The sequence below is a fragment of the Alnus glutinosa genome, chromosome 9 (assembly GCF_958979055.1).
Source record: "Alnus glutinosa chromosome 9, dhAlnGlut1.1, whole genome shotgun sequence".
In the NCBI taxonomy this organism is placed as follows: Eukaryota; Viridiplantae; Streptophyta; class Magnoliopsida; order Fagales; family Betulaceae; genus Alnus; species Alnus glutinosa.
The window spans coordinates 22,386,824-22,408,304 of record NC_084894.1 but is presented as its reverse complement, the minus strand read 5'-3'; the positions used below and the strand labels follow the sequence as shown (position 1 = coordinate 22,408,304).

General features: G+C 38.1%; 2 protein-coding genes across 2 annotated transcripts; one reads left to right on the top strand and one right to left on the bottom strand.

Annotated features, from left to right (window-relative positions):
* Positions 1-1,154: 1,154 nt before the first annotated feature.
* LOC133877186 (ACT domain-containing protein ACR9-like) lies at positions 1,155-4,779 on the top strand. Its single transcript, XM_062315431.1, has 6 exons — positions 1,155-1,506; positions 1,688-1,906; positions 2,005-2,110; positions 2,802-3,153; positions 3,740-4,024; positions 4,390-4,779. The coding sequence occupies exons 1-6, from the start codon at positions 1,353-1,355 to the stop codon at positions 4,534-4,536; spliced, it is 1,263 nt and encodes a 420-aa protein (XP_062171415.1). The 5' UTR covers positions 1,155-1,352; the 3' UTR covers positions 4,537-4,779.
* Positions 4,780-7,225: 2,446 nt separating this feature from the next.
* LOC133877185 (magnesium transporter MRS2-2-like) lies at positions 7,226-17,921 on the bottom strand. The gene is made up of 11 exons (XM_062315430.1): positions 17,459-17,921; positions 17,329-17,358; positions 14,038-14,191; positions 13,716-13,837; positions 11,870-11,944; positions 10,303-10,530; positions 10,179-10,223; positions 8,149-8,193; positions 8,026-8,055; positions 7,769-7,888; positions 7,226-7,687 (listed from the first exon to the last, which is right to left on the bottom strand). Exons 1-11 carry the CDS (start codon positions 17,705-17,707, stop codon positions 7,601-7,603), a joined length of 1,185 nt encoding a protein of 394 aa, XP_062171414.1. The 5' UTR covers positions 17,708-17,921; the 3' UTR covers positions 7,226-7,600.
* Positions 17,922-21,481: the final 3,560 nt, after the last annotated feature.

Genomic DNA, 21,481 nt, shown 5'->3' with positions numbered 1-21,481 from the left:
TGATGTGTTATAATTCCATGAGATCTATCATTTTGAAAAATGTGTCACAATCTCATAGGATTGTGACACATTAGGTTGGAATCAAATTCTGAAAAAAAGTGTTAGGATGTCAAGCATTTCTCTTTTATTTAAGATTAAGTTAATTTATTTAGTTAACTCAAATGATATTTACTTTATATAAGAAATAAATAAGTTAATTAAACAGTTCTTAATAAATTTGAGCTTAACTCGTGTTCAAGATAAAATTAAATAACCTAATTTTTGCTCCGTTTGTTTTGGCGTAAAATGTTTTTCGGCATTTTTCGGTGTTTGGTGGAGGCGAAAATAATGGTGAATGGAAATCATTTTCAGTTTAACTGTAAAAGCCTATTTAATTTTTAAAAAATGAAAACCGTAAATCGTTTCTCTGAATTTAAACTCTTCATTCTTACACGCACGTTTGTGAGAATCCACCACCACCGGTCATTGGAGTTTGTTGGTAGCCCGACTCTATTGCCGAAGATCCTCGAATTTTGGTATCACTATTGATGGAATCCGACGGCATTGACCTGATTTTGGCAATGGTCGTTAGAATCTGGCAAAACAGGTTGGAATACGGCCGGTGATGGAATCTGAAAATTTCTGCCGAAATCTGACCAGTATGGTCAGAATCCGGCCAGTATAGTCGGATTCCTGCTAATTTGGCCAAAATTTGAAAATTTCTGTTGGATTCTGACTAAACTAGGCTAGATTTTGACAGTACTTGTTAGATTTCGGCCAGTTTTATCGGAATTTGAGTCGTTGAAATCCAGCGATGGCGGTCGGACATCGCCGAATTCCGTTTTATGCCGTTGGTAATTTTTTCGTACGAGCCAATCGCCAAAAATTATTTTCAAAAAACTTATTTCTAAATGCCCACTTTTTATTAAAAAATAAATTTTAATGAAAAGTTGTTTCTGATAATGACATTATAGACAACTTATTCATTAAAACTAACTCTTTTTTTTTTAATAAAAAGTGGGTGTTAATAGCCGGTAACACTGCTCCTGTACCAGCTACCCGTGACAATAGCGATTCACAAGAAACGACAAGCTCTTTGTAACGGCAGTTTGCCGGCGTGCAAAAAGTGAGAGCTCTAAGGTCCAACAGACAACTACCTCTATCCCGCCACCTGTCACGCATCTGGATGCTGACGTGGATCTTCCACCGATTTCCAGGGACTAGAAATGTAGCATCACTGCCTCTCAATTAAAGTAGAACCTTCTACCTTAACCATAACCACCACCGGAGACCGGACCCTTCGAAAGCCACCACAGGCTTCAGATCCGCAACAGGATTCTGGCATTTTCGGCGGGAATTTTCCGGTTGCCTGTATGGGACTACCGAGCGACGACTTCGTTGTGATCCAGAAGGGTAAGCAGCCCGGCGAGCCCTGCGTCATCAACATCAATTGCCCAGATAAGACCGGCCTCGGTTGCGATATTTGCAGAATAATCCTCGAATTCGGCCTCTACATAACTAAAGGAGGTCTGCTATATACTACAAAACTCAACGTTCACTTTCTAGCGCAAAATTGGAATGTTTTTTTTTTCTTCCCGTTTTCTATGTTATTTTCTGGCGTTTGAACAAAGAAAACAACTAATTCTTGCAAATTGGATATGTTTAGCCATGAAAATTTGATTCTGTTTGCGGACATTTGTGGTTATAGATGTTTCGACTGATGGTAAATGGTGCTACATAGTATTATGGGTCGTTCCTCATTCCAGCTCGCTCATCTTGAGATGGTCGAATTTGAAAAACCGCCTTCTATCCGTATGCCCGTCGAGTTTGGTGTCGTTTTACTTTGACCAACCGTCTACTCACGCCGCGTCTTCTCCGGTTTACCTATTACAGTTTTTTTGCCTTGACCGAAAAGGGTTACTACACGGTAAAGTAATCGTACGTGGTTGTCTTTGATTTTGGTGTTCTTTGGTTGCTTTATGTGCGTGTCTGCGTGGTTCTAATGCAGCTTTAGAATTGCTTTAGATGTTACGCAGGTCCTCTGCGAGCTTGAGCTTATAATTCAAAGGGTAAAAGTGACGACCACTCCGGATGGCAGAGTCCTGGACCTCTTCTTCATAACAGATAACATGTCAGATTTTCTTTTGGGTTTATGTCAAACTGTTAATTCATAACATGTGAGAATTTCTCTTGAGATGTTTTTTCATTATATATATACAGAATCAGGATTTCTCAACAGGGGTCATGCCTAATTTTGATAGGTGTATATACTGTGTGTGTCACCTAATGAACATGATGAATAACTTCCTTGATTTGGACCATTTAATAAGTGGTCCAGTTCTGGCCAAAGGGAATAAATGTAATGAGGTTTATGATTTTCATGTCTTTTATATTGACTCATAGCTGACTTGCCTCACCTTGGATTTTGTAAAACCTTGTTGTATGCTTACTTTTCTGATTCTCATTTTCACGTATGGTTTCTAAATTCTAAATAAGCATACCGCCATTATTTATTTATTTTATTTATTTTAAAAGTTGTATTAAGTAGTTGCCCTTCTAGGGCTTAGATCTAAGTTCCCTTATGTCAATGGGAATTCCAATTTTGCTTACTGAGTAATTATTTTTGTGGGCAACTGGAAATATGATAGATCATATATGTCCAAGAAACCAGGGAAGAGAGAAGAATGGACTAGATACAATTATTGCCTCCGCTTTAACTGATTGATGTTTTCTAGTAATCATAAGATTTTTATTTATAAATTTAACCAGTTGGTCAGGGTGGGTGGTTATTTAGCTTTCATATCTGATACAATTGATTTCAGGGAGCTTCTACACACAAAGAAGCGACAAGATGAGACGATGGAACAATTGCATGCTGTTTTGGGTGAATCATGTATCAGCTGTGAACTTCAGTTGGCAGGTCCTGAGTATGAATGTCATCAGGGAATTTCTTCTCTTTCTCCTGTAGTAGCTGGGGAGCTTTTGAGATGTGAGTTATCTGATAAGGAAATCTGCTCTCAAGCTCTTAGTTCAGATATGGCAAAATTGAAGAAAGCTAGTGTGGCCATAGACAATTCATTGAGTCCAGTTCATACATTACTTCAAATACACTGTGCTGATCATAAGGGTCTATTGTATGACATCATGAGACCATTGAAAGACTGCAATATCCAGGTATGAATTCCTATCTTTCACCATGATTATTTTGACAGGCAATTTTTCTGTGCTGTGTTACTTTCTCCAAAACGGCATTACTTATATTGCTATGCTCAAAGTTGATTGACTTCCTAATCAGGATTGGGCCTCTTTTTCACTCCAAAAGAAGGGTGTTATATTAATTTTAGAGCTTTTTTGACAAAATTTAAGCTACCTACCAACTTACCTAGCTATTGCCTAATTGGTACTGTTAATTTTGCGATCTAATAATCCTTGTGTCTCAATGTAAGATTAGATCAAACTCATCTTCCAATCGAGGTTGGCTACAAACATAGTTATACCATTTGATGTTGCCAAACCATTAACTAACTGCCACGGTTCCACATTTCTCTTTTTTCTTATGAGCCAGCAAGCTGTCCTTGCTTCCCTTTCTTACCCAAATAAACAGACAAACAAACAAACAATTAGGTGCTGATTCTTGAGTTATCCTCGAGGGCTGAGTGGAGGAGGTCCACTAGGTGGTCCTCAATTCAAGCTGACAAATAATAATATATTTTCAGTTGGCTGATATTTGATTTGTTTTGGATTGTTTCTTATTATTCAGATAGCTTATGGTCGACTCTCACCGAATACCAAGGGCCATCGTGATTTGGACCTATTTATACAGCATAAGGATGGAAAAAAGATTGTTGATCCTGATAAGCAGAGTGCATTATGTTCCCGTTTGAAGGTGGAAATGCTCCATCCTCTACGTGTCATCGTTGCGAACCGAGGACCAGACACCGAACTGCTGGTTGCTAATCCTGTTGAGTTATCTGGAAAGGGAAGACCACGAGTTTTCTATGATGTTACACTTGCTCTAAAATCACTTGGGATCTGCATTTTCTCGGTAAGAATACTTGGCACCAGAAAGTAAGTGATTCAGAAATCCCATTCGCACTTGCGAGTTTGCGACTTCCATGATTTTCACCCTTCGGTTGTTAAAGAGCATCAATTCCATGGATCATGGTGCTAGATTGACAATTGAAGCGCCATCAAGTAATGTGGCAATCGGGCATTGCATCTTTTCTATATCGCTAATGTCCACCCTTACACGTGGGGGCATGGATTTTGGCTAGCCAGAACCTATGGTAGGGTACTAGCTTTTCCACTCAACTAAGGCAGTGCAGATGGGATTCTTGAATCACTTCTCTATCATAAATTACCAATTCAAATGCAGAAATGGTTGTAACACTTTCCTGTCTTGGTTATTAGGCTGAAATAGGAAGGCATTCAACATCAGATCGTGAATGGGAGGTGTACAGATTTCTTTTGGATGAGGACTGCAACTTCCAATTTTCTAATTTGGTAGCTAGGAATCAGATTGTAGACAGAGTTAGAAGAATATTGATGGGTTGGTGAGTAGATCTCTCTCTCTCTCTCTCTCTCTCTCTCTCTCTCTCATTTTGAGCTCCAAAGATCTATGACGCATATGTATATTGTATGGTGCATTAGTTGCTAGTAATCTAACGCAGATAACATGTATCCTTGAAGCTCCAAGTCAGGACTGTATGTTGAGCATATTTCCTTTTAGTTGTGAATGTATTTAGGCTTTGTGAGCTATGAATTTTCCATTAGTCAAATGTAATTGGGCTTGTTTGAGAATGCCTTTTGGTTCTGCTTTTTACCCAAAAAGCAAAATGCACGTTTGCTAATGTTTCCAAAAAGCAAAACGACCGACGCAGAGGAAATTCTTGTGGAAGAGAAATGAAGTTGATATCATGCCTCGGAGAAAAAAAAAATGGCAAAAGTCAAGTTGGACTGTTGTCAGACTGTCAGTATTTTGCAGGTACGGGCTGGACCACGAACGTGGTGTGGAAAACTGTAAAAAGCCCTAATTGCAAATTTCAAACCAAAAGCAGCCCCAAAAGGGGTTCTCAAACGTATTTTTCTGCTTTGCATTTTCTTTGTTGTATGAGGTGTTGTTTGGGTTTTAAGGGAATAAGTTTTAAGGGTTGATTTGCATTGTGAGGGTGTATTTTAGTAGTTTGTCATATCGCTATAGCCAGGTTGCTTGCTGAAGGATGCATTCATTTCTGAGAATACATTTGGTCTAATTGCAATTGATTTGATGCTGCTATTTGGTGTTTCACCATGTAGGACATTAGATGTTAGGCTAGAGAACCTTGCCATCCTACGACCTACTTTCTTCCCTTTTTTTTTTTTTTTCCTCTGTTCTTTTTTGGCTCCTCCAGAGATAAGAGGTTGGATTGTAGTCTGGGGAGGAAGGGCGTTTAGAACTCCCAAATTAAGTTTCCAAATATTTTAAGTTGTGAAAACCAACCAGCGGGAGTGGCTTTGGACAGAATTTAACTCCAAATTAAATTGGTTCTTCTAATACCTCTCTCCCTATATATATATATATATATATATTTTTTTTTTTTTTTTAAAATCTGACCCCAACAAATACCCCCAAATCAGTCATCGCATTACATAAAATTAAGCTTAAAAATGAAATGAAAAAAAGGGTATGTTGCAGTGGACTAACATGAGAAAATCTTTGGACAAATGAACATGTTCTGATGCTTCGCAACAGCTCCAGATAAAAGAGAGAATCATTCCCGTTTTATTGAGGAAGGTGGGGTGGGCTCTCTCTCTCTCTCTTTGATAAAACTCCTTATCTATATCATAGCATGTTTAAGTATTACCTCTACTAAACTTGACTGTCATGCAATTTTCTTTTTTAGCCTTCTAGATTGGGCAGGGTTCAAGAGTGACGTTTTATTTTTGTATAGGCGTGTAATGAGTTGGGAGTCAAGTCACAGCTATTCACACCTACCATCAAAAAAATGCTAAAAACAAGAAGAAGAAGAAGAATGAGAAGAAGACAAGTGCCAAAATTATGCATGGCAAACGCCGTAGGGATGAACATGGCCTTCTTGATCGTCAGAGAGAGAGAAAGTGTTCACCATCTAGTGCATCATGACAATGCAACCCGACACCGAGTCTCGAGGGAAAGAGGCTGAGGTTTTTTTTAGCAAGATAATCATCACTACAAGAAGAATGGGTGAGTGACCCCAACAAATACCCCAAATCAGTCATTGCATTACAAAAAATTAAGCTTAAAAATGAAACGGAAAAAAGGGTATGTTGCCGAGGACTAAGATGAGAAAATCTTGGACAAATGAGCATGTTCTGATGCTCCGCAACAGCTCCAGATGAAAGAGAGAACCATTCCTGCTTTATTGAGGAAAGTGAGGGTGGGCTCTTGGAGGGAAGAAACTGCACCTGGATGGCTGGACACCACCAAAGGGGACGCACACGTGCCTAATGCACTGGCGGAGAGGGTGGCATGTGAGCCCCACACACTAGTGGAGAGGCTGGTTGGCAGCGGCTCGTGGTGGATCTTGGGGTTGGGAAGCCAGGGAAGGGGTTCGTTCATGTGTGGCGGAGGTGAACGGGCAGCGGTACATTTAGCTTGCATCTTCTCACAAAAAGAGAAAAAACAAAGAGAAGAAAAGGTAGAGGATGAAGAGAGGGAGGAGGCTTCTCCCTCCCGAAAGCCTCCACGGGCGAGAGATCTTTGTGAATACATAGAAAGAAATGACTAGGAAAGAGGAAAGGAACCAAAAAATAAACACAACTTGAATCAAAGAGACTTTAGGCAACATTCAGACTCTATTCTTTCTTCTTTTTAAGCATATATATATATATATATATATAAAACATCAAAAATACAATTTGGACTCAAAATGATCTGTTCCGTACGTGCTGAATGTAGACCTGAACATTTGCCACGCAAGACTAATTACAATCATGAAGATAATCTACAAGCAGCAGCATGTTTGACTGATGAGACAAGCAGCTTTCAGCTTAGGTGCACTGTAATGATTCTTTTTATTCTCCTCTCCTGTCTTTTGAATTGATGACCTCAAAGCTGTTTCACTTCCCAACACCAAAAAATGAGAAATCAGTGAGCAAATAATCAAGGCCTCACCACCAGGCTATGTTACCCACCAGGTATCAACTAAAATAACAATTCTTGGAACATAAAAGAAAGAATAATGGGGGGAGGAACAAAATTAAACAAAAAAAGAAAAAGAAAAAGAAAGATCCAAACAACCAATTGATGGATAACAGTAGAATTATGATCCAGTACAGGTATATCCTGTAAATACACTGATGCGTATAAAGAACAATGAGAAGAATTGTGAATCAAAATTGAGAGACTGAATTGACATTCTGCCAACTCTTTTTACACTTGCACAAGTGCCTGAAACCAATAAATCCCAGATTGTTGATAATTTTGGGGTACTCGTTATGTTCCATTTAGAATAACACAGTGTCGCCGCATGTGATCTTGGCCACAGAGGGGGCGAGAGAGAGAGAGAGAGGAAGCTAATTTATTACACTGCACGACAATTGTCACAGTGTTCAAGCTGGAAACTCCTTTTTTCTCACAGGAATGCTTCATGTACGAATGAATTCAAGATCCAACCAATCCCTTGCCGCGAGCATAAGAAATAATTATTACAAAGAGAAAAGCACTACACAATCCCGCGACAATGATCACCTGCCAAGCCAAACAGGAAGATTATTCAATCTTTTGAACGAATTTCATCCAGAAAATTATCAGCAGAAATGGCTTGCATACCCATTTAAACATGTAGCCATGGTTATTATTCCAAGTATACGGGATATTCATGCCAAAAATTGCAGCCACCAAAGAATAGAGGGATAAACAAACAGTTCCAGAACTTAGAAAGAGCTCCAACTGCAGCCATTAAGCGGATGAAGATAATGCATATGTATAAAAACAGTACAACGTTCCAAGACTTAGCAATATCACCCAGGGAAAAAAAAACGCATTGATATTAAGTGATACACACAACAGAAGGAAGATCAAAGCACCTGAATCAGCTGGTTTCGATGATTGTCAAGCTACAGAATAAAGAAGTTTTATTCAGATCATATAACATTAGAACATGGCCCAATAGTCTGGAACAACAAATTTGAAGTTTTTTAGTTGATCACCTGAATATTGATGTAATCTTCCGTATCATCAATGTATTCACGCAGCTGCAGAAGTTCAAAACAAGCAATTAAAGAAGCATGAGACGTAGTGTAAAGAATGTGAAATACATCTTATTAAACTTCAAAAGATTTAGCTGCTTTTTGGAAGCCTAACATATAGCAGGAGTAGATTAGAAGTTAACATAAAAAAACTCATGCATGAGGAAGAATAAACAACACAGATCATTAAAGGTGTCCATGTTCTAGTTCAACTGATCACTAGGCCTGCCTTTCCAAAAAAGGGGTTATTCTGTTCTGGGTTTTGCTGACAATTTCCATAGCACACAAATTAAATTTAGATCCGGACTTTCTGCAAATGTTAAAAAGAAAACACTATATTGCATTTTAAGATATAAATACTTATTTCAAAGGAAATTGCATTCATGCAAAGACTGGAAATGATTATGAAACCCAGCCCCAAATTGTTCATGATACCCTAGTTATCAAGGCCCATTACGTGGTGCTTCAATTTTCTAAATCAGCTTAATCAATTGCTTCAATTTTGACAAATTTTTCAAGAAACTTGAAGAAAACACGTTACATCCACTGCTTTCTTTTATATTCTTTTTAAACCTTTCCAATCATATATATATACATACAAATATAAATACACAAATACAAGCATACATAATAGTGTGTTCCGGGGTGTTAGAAAGCACCAACTGTTTAAGATAGCAAACAAACAATTGTAAGGTGCTAGGACAAGCAATTTAACAGCAGATGGATTCACCTGACTCCCTTATCAAGGAATTTCAGGAAGCAATAGCACAGATCACAAAAAAATAAAATCTCAATTTTTTTGTACATATTATTTGCATCTTCTACTACAGGAATTTTGAAGGATCCAGATACTCTAGCTCAAATTGCAGTTCCTCCCCCTATAAGAATAGGAGTATTGAGTGACATCATGGGTTCAAGACCCACTAAGTGCTTATGTTATTTATCAATCAACAATATTTTATGACAAAAATTTTATTCTTTCACAGTAGCATACTTCAGCAAATAATTAAGTCTCGAGTGTCTGACCATGAAAAGAGCCAGAACAAGTAGGAAATCAACTAATTGGGGAAGAGAGAGAGAGAGAGAGAGAGAGTAGGAGTATTGATTGACATCATGGGTTCACGACCCAATAAGTGCTTATGTAATTTATCAATCAACAATTTTTTATGACAAAAATTTTATTCTTCATACTTCAGAAAATAATTAAGTCTCGAGTGTCTGACCATGAAAAGAGCCAGAACAAGTAGAAAATCAACTAATTGGGGGGGGGGGGAGAGAGAGAGAGAGAGAGAGAGAGAGAGAGAGAGAGAGAATAGGAGTATTGAGTGACATCATGGGTTCAAGACCCACTAAAGTGCTTATGTAATTTATCAATCAACAACTTTTTATGACAAAAATTTTATTCTTACACAGTAGCATACTAAAGAGCCAGAACAAGTAGAAAATCAACTAATTGGGAGAGAGAGAATCTTAAACCTAAGAGAAACCTGAAAAGAATCTCCATATATGCATATATAGAACCACACCTTTAAAACAATAATGATAAGAAACTTCCAAGGGAAAACATCACTGAAAAGATGAAACAGATATTCAATTTGAGGGAAAAAAATAATAAGAAGCCACATAATCTATAAGCAGACCCATACTACTCGCAATTCAAAGATCCAAACAACAGTATAGTAATAGTGTTGGTTTAGCTTAACTTCAATTTACTCAGCAAACTAACACCAGAAAACCTAGTTCCAGATTTAACAAAAAAAAAAAAAAAACCCTCCAACTCTCCTCCCCACTAGTCCAATTCAAAAATGACTCCCTCATCAGTCACCGATTACTAGCATCTGCCCTTCATGATTGTCTACACGAATCACGTATCTCAAGTTTGCTTTTCCAGTATAACGCGATGCCACAAATCAGTCATAAAGAATACTCTGTTAAGTACCAATAAAGTAAACAAACTGACAGATAGAAATTACATCCAAAATAGTACATACCGTGGTTAATTTGTTCAATGTGGCATCAATCTGCATAAAGTATGCCTGCAAAATATATTACAGCCCAATTGAGATTTCATTTTGGATAAAACATGACAAATGTGAAGTAAATCAACATTATAACCTCCAGTAACATTTCAAGCTCCTCAACATCATTCTCATCTCCACGAACTGTAGCCAAACTTGCTCTACTTGCTCTGGATATCTTTGAGCCTATGGTAGGAGAGGCAGAAAACCAATTGGCAGGGCCTGAGCCACTAACTGGTGAAGATGCACTAGCCAACTTTCTCGACAAGTAAAGGTCAGCCATATCATCGTCATCATCAAGTAGTTGTTCAAGTTCATCTCTAACCTGCGATTGTTGGTGGGCAGTAAATAACTCATTGCGTAACTTATGAGGGAAAGCAAAGGGAAATGTTATACACATTTCTGCCATTGTAACCTTGTCAAGAAAGTTAAAATCAAATCCAACACTAGAAATTCAGAGAGATAGTGGTCCATATAATTTCCCATTGCATCAACTTGCATGTGACATGATAAAAGGTAAACCTGCAAAAAGAATTCTCAACCAACAACTTGCTTAGAGGTGGCATTGCACAATTAAATGCTATCTGTCAAGGCTTCAAGATTGTTTTTATCAGCGTTACATTGTTTGATTTGTTCTCATTTTTTTCGAAAACTATACATCAGAGAATCTATTTGATCTGATCTCATTACAGGGTTCCAATCCTAGCAGGAAAATGAGGGAAACAGATACTCAATTTCAAGTTGGTCGGGAATATCTGAATAGGACATATTTTCTTAGGAACAAAATAATTAGAATTTGGCTCTTTGTCAACTGGAATGTGTATTATCCTCCTAAAACTATGTAACGGATATAATCTACTTTAACTTAGATGGTGCAAAAATCGAAGAAGTTGGTTTTGCTGCTCTGAATTTTTCAGATAAGATGATATCAACCCTCTAATTTTACTGGCCCAAACCTAATGGGCAGTTATACAAACAATCGAAAGCCATAAGTATGTGGAACACAATTCTATAGTTTAATTAACAAACCTTGTCAAATCTATAAAATTCACCTTGTATAGTGTGTAAGATTAATTCAAGATACTTATGCTATGTAATATTGGAGAAGGAACTGCTCTTATTTTCTGGAATAGAAGGAAATTTTTTAGTGGATAACTCTGTTTCTCAAGCTTCAGATATTCCAGATTTATAACATCTATAATTTTAAAAATACTCATTCAGATGCAAACCAATAAAAATAAATACAACTTGGCCGGACTTCATATGAATTAAAAATTCATGGGTATGAATCCTCCATGACTGGTAAATGATTATTATATCATTGCAACATATTTTACCTTTATTCGCATAAATCTCTTTGGCACAAAACAAACAAACAGAAAAACTGAAAATGTCTATATGTTGGACATAGATTAGTTAAAACAGATTACAGAAGGGAGAAAAAAGAAACCTATGTTTCAACTATTAAAGACATTAGGAGCCTGGCCAAAAAGCAAATATTAGGAGGTTAGTCAACAATGTGTCTTACGTAAAAGGTCCATAATTCATATCATAAATTTTTTTAACAGAATAAAATCGCTAAAAATAAGGGCTTTGATAATACAGATTTGCTTCTTGGTCAGTAGATGTACAATGCATCTCACATCACAACAAAAGGAGCATACCTTTTGAACCCGAGCAGTCAACCTTGTCATCGAACTCTTCAGTTTGCGAACCCTGTCCAGGTTACGGCTACTAATCTGTAGAGTAAAATAATTAGCAAAAAGTTGCTAGGAAGAAATAAGCCAAGCGGCTGAAGATACAAGCCTGGAAAGTGGAAAATGGTCATGAAGAATAAAAGCCCCCAAAGTCTGAACCCCTCTATAAGAGATTCAGCAGATTAAGAAAAATAAAGAGAAAAGCCCAAAATTTTTAAAAACCTAAGAGAAAGATCATGAACTCTCTAGTGATATGAGTCAGTACCAAGCCATCAATAATTCTCCCCTTGAGCTCCTATTGAACTTCTAAAAGTAGACAAAGGCAGTTTTGTCTTAGGGTGTTTTGTGTTTTCTTCGGGTATGAGGGTCTTAGGGTTGAGGGTTTTCTTGGGTCTTTTGGGGTTTCTTCTTGGGGCGGTTTTTTGTGGGCAGTTTTGTCTGTTCCTGTGTATGCTTCCTGTGTATATAGGGGAGACTTACGCTTTTTTTAATAAAATTTATTGCTTATAAAAAAAAAAAAAAAAAAAAAGAAAAAAAAAAGTAGATAAAGGCAGATTTGGGTATGCAAGAGTTAAGAGGCCCTATTTGACCGACCATGAAAACACCTGAATCATAAATATCCAAAAGATACCAAAGACTGAGAAAAACTTCTCTTTTTGGACAGACACACAGTTTCAAAGGCACACAGATTGTCACGAGACCATATAGTTCTTTAAGTACAATATTCGCTAAAATAAATTTTCGTCTTCTAGGGGATGAGAACAGCAAAAAGGCCAATATAACTCTTGTGCTTCTTTTATGTTGAAGTTATGAACAATGAAGACAGAGTAAATGGATTGGTGATATTAAAATGGTTTTCAAAGATTGCTCGGTCTGAAGAGTTAGTAACAATTCAAAGTCGGCTCTTGGAAATTCATTTAGGAGATTCTGATAGTCCGGTTTGGACTGTGGCTCGGAAATGAACTTATGTTAGTTCAAAAACATGGAATTTTTTGAGGAAGAAGAAACCGGAGGTTACTTGGTGGCCTCTCATTTGGTTTCCTTATGCCATTCCTAAACAAGCCTTCTTGATGTGGTTGGTTGTGAGAAATAGGCTTACTACAAGAGATAGGCTTACGGCTTGGGGTTATACAGGTGACACATAGTGTGTGTTTTGCAGGCATGGGATAGAAAGTCGAGACCACTTGTTCTTTCAATGTAGTTTTAACTCCCGAATTTGAAAGAATTGCATGCAGAGGTGTAACATTGATAATCCTGATCTTGACTGGTCTACTGTGCTGGATGTTGGTTGTGGGCAGTGGAAAACTAAGAGAATGTGGGGTGTTCTCTGCAGATTAGTTTGTGGAGAGCAAGAAATGAAATCAAGCACCATGGTCGTCCAAAAACTGAAGAGCAGGTGCTTCGGGTGATCTATTGGGATATTCACTCCCGCATTTCTGGAAAGGGCAAATTCACAAAGACTAGGGAGAATGTTGCTCTTTGTTTAAGCTGGAACATTGCCTTTTCTGTTCTAGTTTAAATATGCTTGTTTTTTTGGTGGTTGTGAGCTTTGTTTTGCTCTGTTTTGGTTGGACAACCTTTGTTTGTAAGGTGATGGTTTGTTAGTAATAATATTGCTCACTTATTCATAAAAAAAAAAAAAATGGTTTTCAAAGATATTCTTTGGCCCATAAAATGCAAATCAATTACAAAAGCAACCCATAAACTACAACCGCGCGGCAGGGGAGGGTTGGGGGTGGGGAGGGAATGGGTAACTACAAGATCATCAAGGCAATGGGCCACTTCAAAGAAAAGGAAACACATAAGCACTCACCTTAGAGGTAAGCTCATCTAACGCAGGATAAGCGGCACTCTCCAATTCCATTGTACGTGCAGCAAGGAAACTACAAATGGCTTCCAAAGCTACCTCGAGAGCCCGGAATTCAAATGGAGACTCTACATTGCATAATCTAGATCATTCAGATATCAAGAAATAAAACCAGGACTGACATTATGTAGTTCTAATATTGAAAATGACAAGAAAATATACAAGATGAAAAATAATACAAACACACACCCAGGACAGCCCCAATTCCTCACTAATCAACATTACTTCTTTATTTAACTTTTTTGCCATTAATATCAATATCGCATACCATCTTCTTCGCCTGCCTCAACGTCATTTTGCCCACCTGGGTACTTTTTCCCACTGCCCTGACCTTGGTGAATTGCATTTACAGGAGGCAATCGCCTCTGAAGTTCCTCGATAACAGGGATAACATTCTGATCTGTTGGATCCCGTAGCAATACCTATGCCACAACAAAATAACAATCACAATCTGTAAAAGAAGACTAAACTCAAACTCAATTAAAATTGGCCTTAGTTTTTTTCAACTTATCGAGTCACCTGCAAATTAAACAGGTTACATGTGTAACAAGTCTAACGACCTAGGAAAAATGCTAGCCACATCTGCGCTATCACCCAAAAATGGCTAGTCAATTTGGAGCTTCTCTAGAATCACTTATAAAACCCAATTTCATTTAGTAAATAAGTAATGTGGGACTTAGCATCATGATCATCTCTTATAAACCACCAACTTTCTATATGAGCTACTCATCTTCCCAATATGAGACTAGGGTGTTACAAAGTCCCCCCTTTAAACCTCTGATGTCCTTGTCAGGGCTACGTCATGAGGTACTAACAATATCACATGGCGCATTACTAAGTGGCTCTGATACCATTTGTAACAACCCAAGAAAAAGCGCTACCTACATCTGCACCATTACCTCAAAATGACTAGTCAATTTGGAGCTTCCATAGAATCACTTATAAAACTCAGTGTCACCTAGTAAGTAAACAATGTGAAACTTAACACTTATGAGCATTTCTTATAAACCACCCACTCTCTATGTGGGCTACCATTTTTTCAATATGGGACCGGGGTGTTACAACATGTCATTATTAACCAAAACCCAACTTGATGCGGGACAAACATTGATCACAACAATACACTGTGAAATTAGGGCAAAAAGGGGAGAAAGAAGTTAAAAGATGAGAGATAAAGAAGATTGAAAAAAAGTTAGAAAGAGAGAGGCCAAGAAAGAGAAAGAAAAGAGAAGAAGCTGCAGAGAGAAAGAGAGAGAAGGGGGGAGAAGAGAAAGAGGAGAGAGAAAAATCACTTTCTCATAATTTTATTCCATCAAAGTCTATCTCAGATTCTCAATTGGGGTACAAAGCATGCTTAAATAGACTCACGACTAAACCCTAGGGCAACGCCCATTTATTGACTTACCTAACATAATCTAGGGCAACGTCATTTGTTTCCATTTATTGAATTACCTAAAATAACCTACGGCAATGCCTATTTATTGAATTACAAAAACACCTAAAACTAATAACTCAATTAACTAATAAAAGCTAAATAAATTTATAAGACCCAATTAACTCTTGCCGTTCTGCATCACTCTCCCCTGATTGGAGAAAAGTCGACCACAAGTTTTGAAATGCTAAAAGCTTGAAAAGATATGCTCATAAAATTTTGGATCCAAGCCCAACCTTCAACTCTTGAAAATAGTTTTTTTTTTTTGCTCCTATGTCGGACTATAACCGCAAGTAACCAAACAACCCTCATAACATGTGTTCAACCAAATAAAAACATCCACAACTATCCTTCTAGAACTGGTCATGCTGGGTGCAACGCTGGGGGGACGACACAGTGGCAGGGCACGGGGGTAGCAAGCAATGTGGCCAGGCGCGGTTTCCGACAACTAGTGCGGAGGCAAAGTGGGTGTTAGCAGTGCCACAAATTCATTGTTCTGGTGAGATGGTGGTCGACGTCTGCACCGCACTCGAGCAGGCTACTAAAAAAGATCCGAGCCAAACTGTGGGCTTATGGGAAGGAAGGACGACAAATTGAGGCCCAGATGTTGCTTTGCGAGGGGCTAACGTTTGGGAACCAAGGAGTTGTTAAGTACATTAGCCATTCATGTGTTCATTGGTGCTGTTGCGGCACTGTGTGAGTCATAGTCTGGGTGCGATGATGCATGGATTTGCAGTTTTAAGGCGAGGTTGGCTTTGATGGGGAAGAGTATTGTTGCAATGGGTTCTCTCTTATTTTATTATTTTTTTAACGGCGGTAGTTGGGTGATATAGTGGTTTTGACGTGGGTAGGGTATTGCGATGGGTGTTGTGGTGGACGATATGCTAATGGCGGGGTGTTTGGGTGGTGGTGCGATGAAATAATGGTTTGCCAATATAGGATGTTTGGGGCTAACGGAGATGCTGGGTTTCGGGGGTGTGGGTCTATGTTGTTGAAAGAAGCTTTCTATGGAGGACTAAAAGGACGATGATACAGGGGTGCAACTGGCTTGTGGTGTTTCGGATCACGCGAATGTTGATAGAAAACAGTCGCAGTGGCTCTAATACCAATTTGATGCAGGACAAACATTGATCACAATAATACAATGTGAAATTAGGGCAAAAAGAGGAGAATAAAGAAAGCGAAAAGGCTAGAAAGCGAGAAGTTGGGAAAGAGAGAGAAGAGAGAAGAAGCTGGGGAGAGAAAGAGATAGCAAATAGGAGAGAGAAAATCACTTTCTTATAATTTTATTCCATCAAAGACTACCTTCATAGGAGTACAAAGTATACTTAAATAGACTCAAGACTAAGGGTGCGTTTGGGATTGCGATTTCGTAGACAAAAAGTGCAATTTTAAACCAAATCGCAGAAAATGAACCGTTTGAGAATTGTTTTTTAAAAAAATTGTGATTTGAAAACCCAGAAAAACTGTTTTTTTTTTTAAAATTGCATGCAAGGAGGTGTTTTTTGAAAACGCAGAATTTTAAAGGTTAACCTGCGATTTTGTCAAAAGCTTAACTACGTTTTTAAAAATCATTTTTTTTAAATCGCACTTTTTGATATCGCAAATTCAAAGGGACCCTAAACCCCATGGCAACACTCATTTATTGACTTACCTAACATAATTTAGAGCAACGCCATTTGTTGTCATTTATTAAATAACCTAAAATTACCTAGGGCAACACCTATTTATTGAATTACAAGAACACCTTTGGCTCTTGGAAATTAAACTAAAACATAAATTAAAACTAATCACTCAATTAACTAATAAAACCTAAATAAAATTACAGAACCAATTAACTCTTGCCGTTCCGCATCACAACTATATAGCTTGAACCAATAGCTGTTGTGTTCCACCAAAACCCGACCTTTTAATCGTCCAGTCGACACAAATTTATGCATCACTCAAATACATACTTCCTAAGTATTATTCTACTCTAGTCAAATCGACTAATCAGTTCCATTTTTTTTTTTTTTTGTTCTTTATTAATCACCAAAACATATCGTCAGCAAAATGAAAGTAATTGAACTGAAGGAGTCATAAGAAAGTACTTTTCCATAATTTACTAATCGAGAGAGAGAGAGTAACCTCTTCAGCAGTGATGATTGCCTTGATATGCTGAGCACACAAAAATTGCAAACAAAAACCAATCAGTCCCAAAGCATTAAAAAAAAAAAAAAAACCAAAAAAAGCAAAACAAAAGGGAGAGAGAACTGACCTCCAAGTTGAGAACGATGGCCTTGTCACGGCCGAGAATGGTGGAGGGGTAGGACAGCAAGGGATCGAGGATGCGGAGGTCGCGGGCGTGGATGTGGACGCGGCGCATGATGGCGTACTTGTCCACGTCCAGCCCGATCCTTTCCCCGGTGCAGTCGATCGACATCCAGCTCCGAGCCCACTGGCCCTTCATCTTCGCTACCACCGACGCACCCGGGTCCGCCGGCACCACGTGCCCGTCCCGAGCCATTCCTCACATTCCCAATCCTCTCACAAGCCCTAACCAGCAAGTCTTAAGTTCCAAAATACAGTTATAATGGTACTGCCATTTGCAGCATCATCATAAAGTTAATTGAAAAGATTTTTAATAATCGGATTCGCTTGGACGTGGAGGGATTGACGATTTGATTTTGATTGATCGTTAATCAGTCGCTTCATGTTCGCTTATTTTGGGGGCGGAGGGAGGGATTGAAGGGCAGCGTGCTTTCGGGTGTAGTCTGGTGTAGCACCGTTATGGTGCGATTACTATTGGGGGTTTGCCACGTAGGTCAGGGGAAGGCTTCGCGCGTTTGTTCGTTTTAGTGGGAAAACTGCGCGGTTCATGCTAGTAGTGGATGAAGACACGATTACTCTTTCATTAATCCACAATTATATTTTAATCAAACTTTCAATGTTAACCACACAAAAATAAACTACCACAATCTACAGTATATTTTATTTTATTATATTTTAGGTTTTTTTTTTTGGCAACTACTGCACCGATTGTTTCGACGTAAAATATTTTCACCGAAAAATATTTTGAACGAAATAATTTTTCAAAAAAAATAATTTTTTTGAAAATAATTTTCGACATTTGGCTCATACGAAAAAATTACCAACAGCATAAAACGAAATTCAGCAAATTAGATTTCGGCAATTGGATACCAAAATTTGGAATATTCGACGGTAGAGTCGGGCCAGGGGCGGAGCTAGCCTCCCCAACTTGGAGGGGCCAAATTGAAAAAGAAAAAATTGGGGGGCCAAAATTAGAAAAAAAAAATTAGGTGTAAATTTTTTTATTTTTATGTTTTTTTTGGGGTGGGGAGAACCTTGGGCTTGGGAGGAGGGTCTGGCCCCCCCCCAAGCTCCTTAGTGGCTCCGCTACTGAGTCGAGCTACCAACAAATTTTAATGTCTGGCGGTGACGGATTTCTAAAAACGTGCGTGCAAAAATGAAGAATTTAAATCCAGAAAACTATTTAAATTAAAGAGGGTTTTACAATCAAAATAAAAATCATTTTCGTTGGCCATTATTTTCGTTACTACTAAATACCAAAAAATGCTAAAAATATTTTATCCCAAAATAAATGGAGCATACGTACAAATTTCTTAGAATGGAGGTTAAGTGCTTTTTCAATTAGTTGTAAAGCGAAAATTGAATTTTGAAAAGTTTTTTTTTTGATAAATCTCAAAGAAGAAGAAAGTAAATTTTGGATGGATAGAGTTTTTTCTTTTTCTTTTTTATTATGAAAAGTACATATATTTTTTTTCAATGGTGTTAACATTTAATGAAATTGGAACATTTTATTAAAAAAAAATAAGTGCTTGTTAGAAGAAATATTTGAAACTCAATTTGAAGAAAAACTCTTTCATTTTGGACAGGTTTCTAAGGCCTAAAATCGAAAAATTGTTAGAGGCTTTGATGGCCATAAGCCAATTCTGCAAGGAATTGTCCAAGCCCAACCCGCATCTGTTTCTCTAGGGCTCTAACAAGTAACAACCAATTTTGGTCCGACAAGTCATCTTAGGGCCTCTCAGAATTCGTACTTGTTCACTCTGAAGGTTTCCCAATAAGGCTACATTTTGATTATGTTGACTTGTTTGATTTTTTTTTTTTTGAACAAAGTTGACTTGTTTGATATTCCAATGGAATGCCTGTTTATAGACCTAGTAGATGTACATTATAAGGAAGTTAAGTCCCATGATAATGACCATATTTTACCATAATTATATGATCAGATTCTGATATCATCCGATCAAGAAGATAAATAATTATTTTTCTCCTCATTGGTCCTCCCCCGTCCTCCTCTTGCAAATCCAATATTAGATTTGTGAAACTCGCAAGGTCATACATGTTAGTCCCACAAATCCAATGATTAATTTGCAAGAGGAGGATGGGTGAAGACCAATAGCATGTCTCGATAAAAAAAATGCTAAAATTTAAGTATAAAAAGCCATCCTATTAATTGTAGCATCCTCTCAAACTTGAGTTTGGATGAAAAAATAATTGGCATTTTTTTTTTTTTTCCTCTTTCTGCTAAGGTTGATTTTTTTATTTTTTCCCAAGACAAAGTCAACTCACCGAGTTGGCTCAATGAGCCGTCTTTCCTTCTTCTTCTTTTTTTCTTTTTGTTTTGTTTGGAACGGAAGATTTATTTATTTATTTTAACTAACTTGACTTGGTAGGGTGTCTCGAACTAATTTAGCCTAGTTGATTAGCGGTTGACTCATTCGAGTTTGACTTGGCTGTTGGCATGAACTGAACAGCAACTGTCATAATGAAGTGGTGGTTGGAGATTGGCCTGGTATGGTAGCCGATGACTTGGAGGTTGATTGGTTGCAAGAGAGAGTCGGCAGATGGTGGAGGCGGTTGTCATATACTGTTGATACAGTTTTCAGACCGGTGGCGTGACAGCTTCAGATTGGTCCCTTTGCTTGTGACTTGCAAAACAACAAAGGTTCGCGGGGGGTTGGCCGGTAGAGCCTCCTCCGACGCCTAAGTCAATAAGGAGAGTGAGAGAGAGAGAGTGGTCATATTAGATTATATATGTTACCTCTTTTACCATTACGAGTGTATATATTGGCCTCTTCTTAATTGCTAATGCGTGTAGAAGAAGTCAAATTGCTGATTGTATAGTATGAATAGTAACAAGTTATGGTATTTCTGACTCCCGATAATATGGGCAGATATTAGGCATGGGGCTTCATATTGATACCTGATATGATTTTTGGTCTGATTTGGCCAATCAATAAATGCTGGAGATCCTAATAAATGCTGAGGATTTTGGTTATGCACAACCTGTGCACATCTCGAGGGTACAATCTAAGCATGTAGTCCGAGCACATAATCCGAGCACTGTACGACCTGTGCACAATCCGGGCGCTATGCATTCTCAGGATGCAGCCGTACAATCCGGGCACACATCCCGAGGGCCTCCTCTAGGCCCACTTGGCCTAAGGGATAATAATTCCCCAACATATACAATGGCCAGCAGTGCAGAAAGTTAGGTCGCGCTATGGCTGAGAGGTTGGGATAAGGGTGGTTAAAGATTGGGCGAATGATGGTTGTGACAATGGTTGGTGGCAGGTGATTGTGACTGGAGGTGTTTGGAAACTGTGATCGGAGTTGTTGCTAGTGGCATTGGGGTGACAGGTGACAATGAAGGGGTAACTGGGGACATCAACACGGTGACTGAAGGCATCGACACAAGGACTGACATCAGTGTGGTGGCCAAATACTAGGCTGACAATGGTTTGCTGAAAGTGGGTCAACAAGGCTGCTGAATTGAGTTGACATTGGCCATTGACTAGGCGACAATGGGCCACTAATTGGGCCAAATGGTTTGGGTTGATAGGCCTAAGGGAATAGGCTTTGGCCCATGTAGCACGTGATGGCGCATTAGATTTGGGCAAGTTTGCTATGACATGTGAAGCATATGTGATGTAACACGGAATTTACTAATATTTTTGGTGAAAACAAAAAAAAAATAAAAAAAAAATATTGGAGCAGCGCCGTTTGATTAGAATTTTACATGTTCTTAGACAATGAAAGTACAAAGGAAAGACTTGATTGTCAAGCTGGATTTTCTTTTTATTATTTACAATTAAGACTTTATTTCATTTTCTTACTAGGACTAGATTTACTTTATTCATTTCTTTTTCTTACTAGGATTAGATTTACTTTCACTACTTGGAATATGTTTACTATACAAGTATTTTCTTTTCTTATAATATTAGGTTTACTTTTACAACTAGGAATCATTTAT

Bases quoted from the DNA above. Each gene is read 5' to 3' on its own strand.
- LOC133877186 (XM_062315431.1), top strand. From the start codon at position 1,353: ATGGGACTACCGAGCGACGACTTCGTTGTGATCCAGAAGGGTAAGCAG. The intron at 3,154-3,739 runs GTATGAATTCCT...CTTATTATTCAG, and splicing joins TGAAAGACTGCAATATCCAG to ATAGCTTATGGTCGACTCTC. The intron at 4,025-4,389 runs GTAAGAATACTT...CTTGGTTATTAG, and splicing joins TTGGGATCTGCATTTTCTCG to GCTGAAATAGGAAGGCATTC.
- LOC133877185 (XM_062315430.1), bottom strand. From the start codon at position 17,707: ATGGCTCGGGACGGGCACGTGGTGCCGGCGGACCCGGGTGCGTCGGTG. The intron at 7,889-8,025 runs GTGCTTTGATCT...TAATGGCTGCAG, and splicing joins ATCGAAACCAGCTGATTCAG to TTGGAGCTCTTTCTAAGTTC. The intron at 7,688-7,768 runs GTATGCAAGCCA...TTGGCTTGGCAG, and splicing joins ATGGCTACATGTTTAAATGG to GTGATCATTGTCGCGGGATT.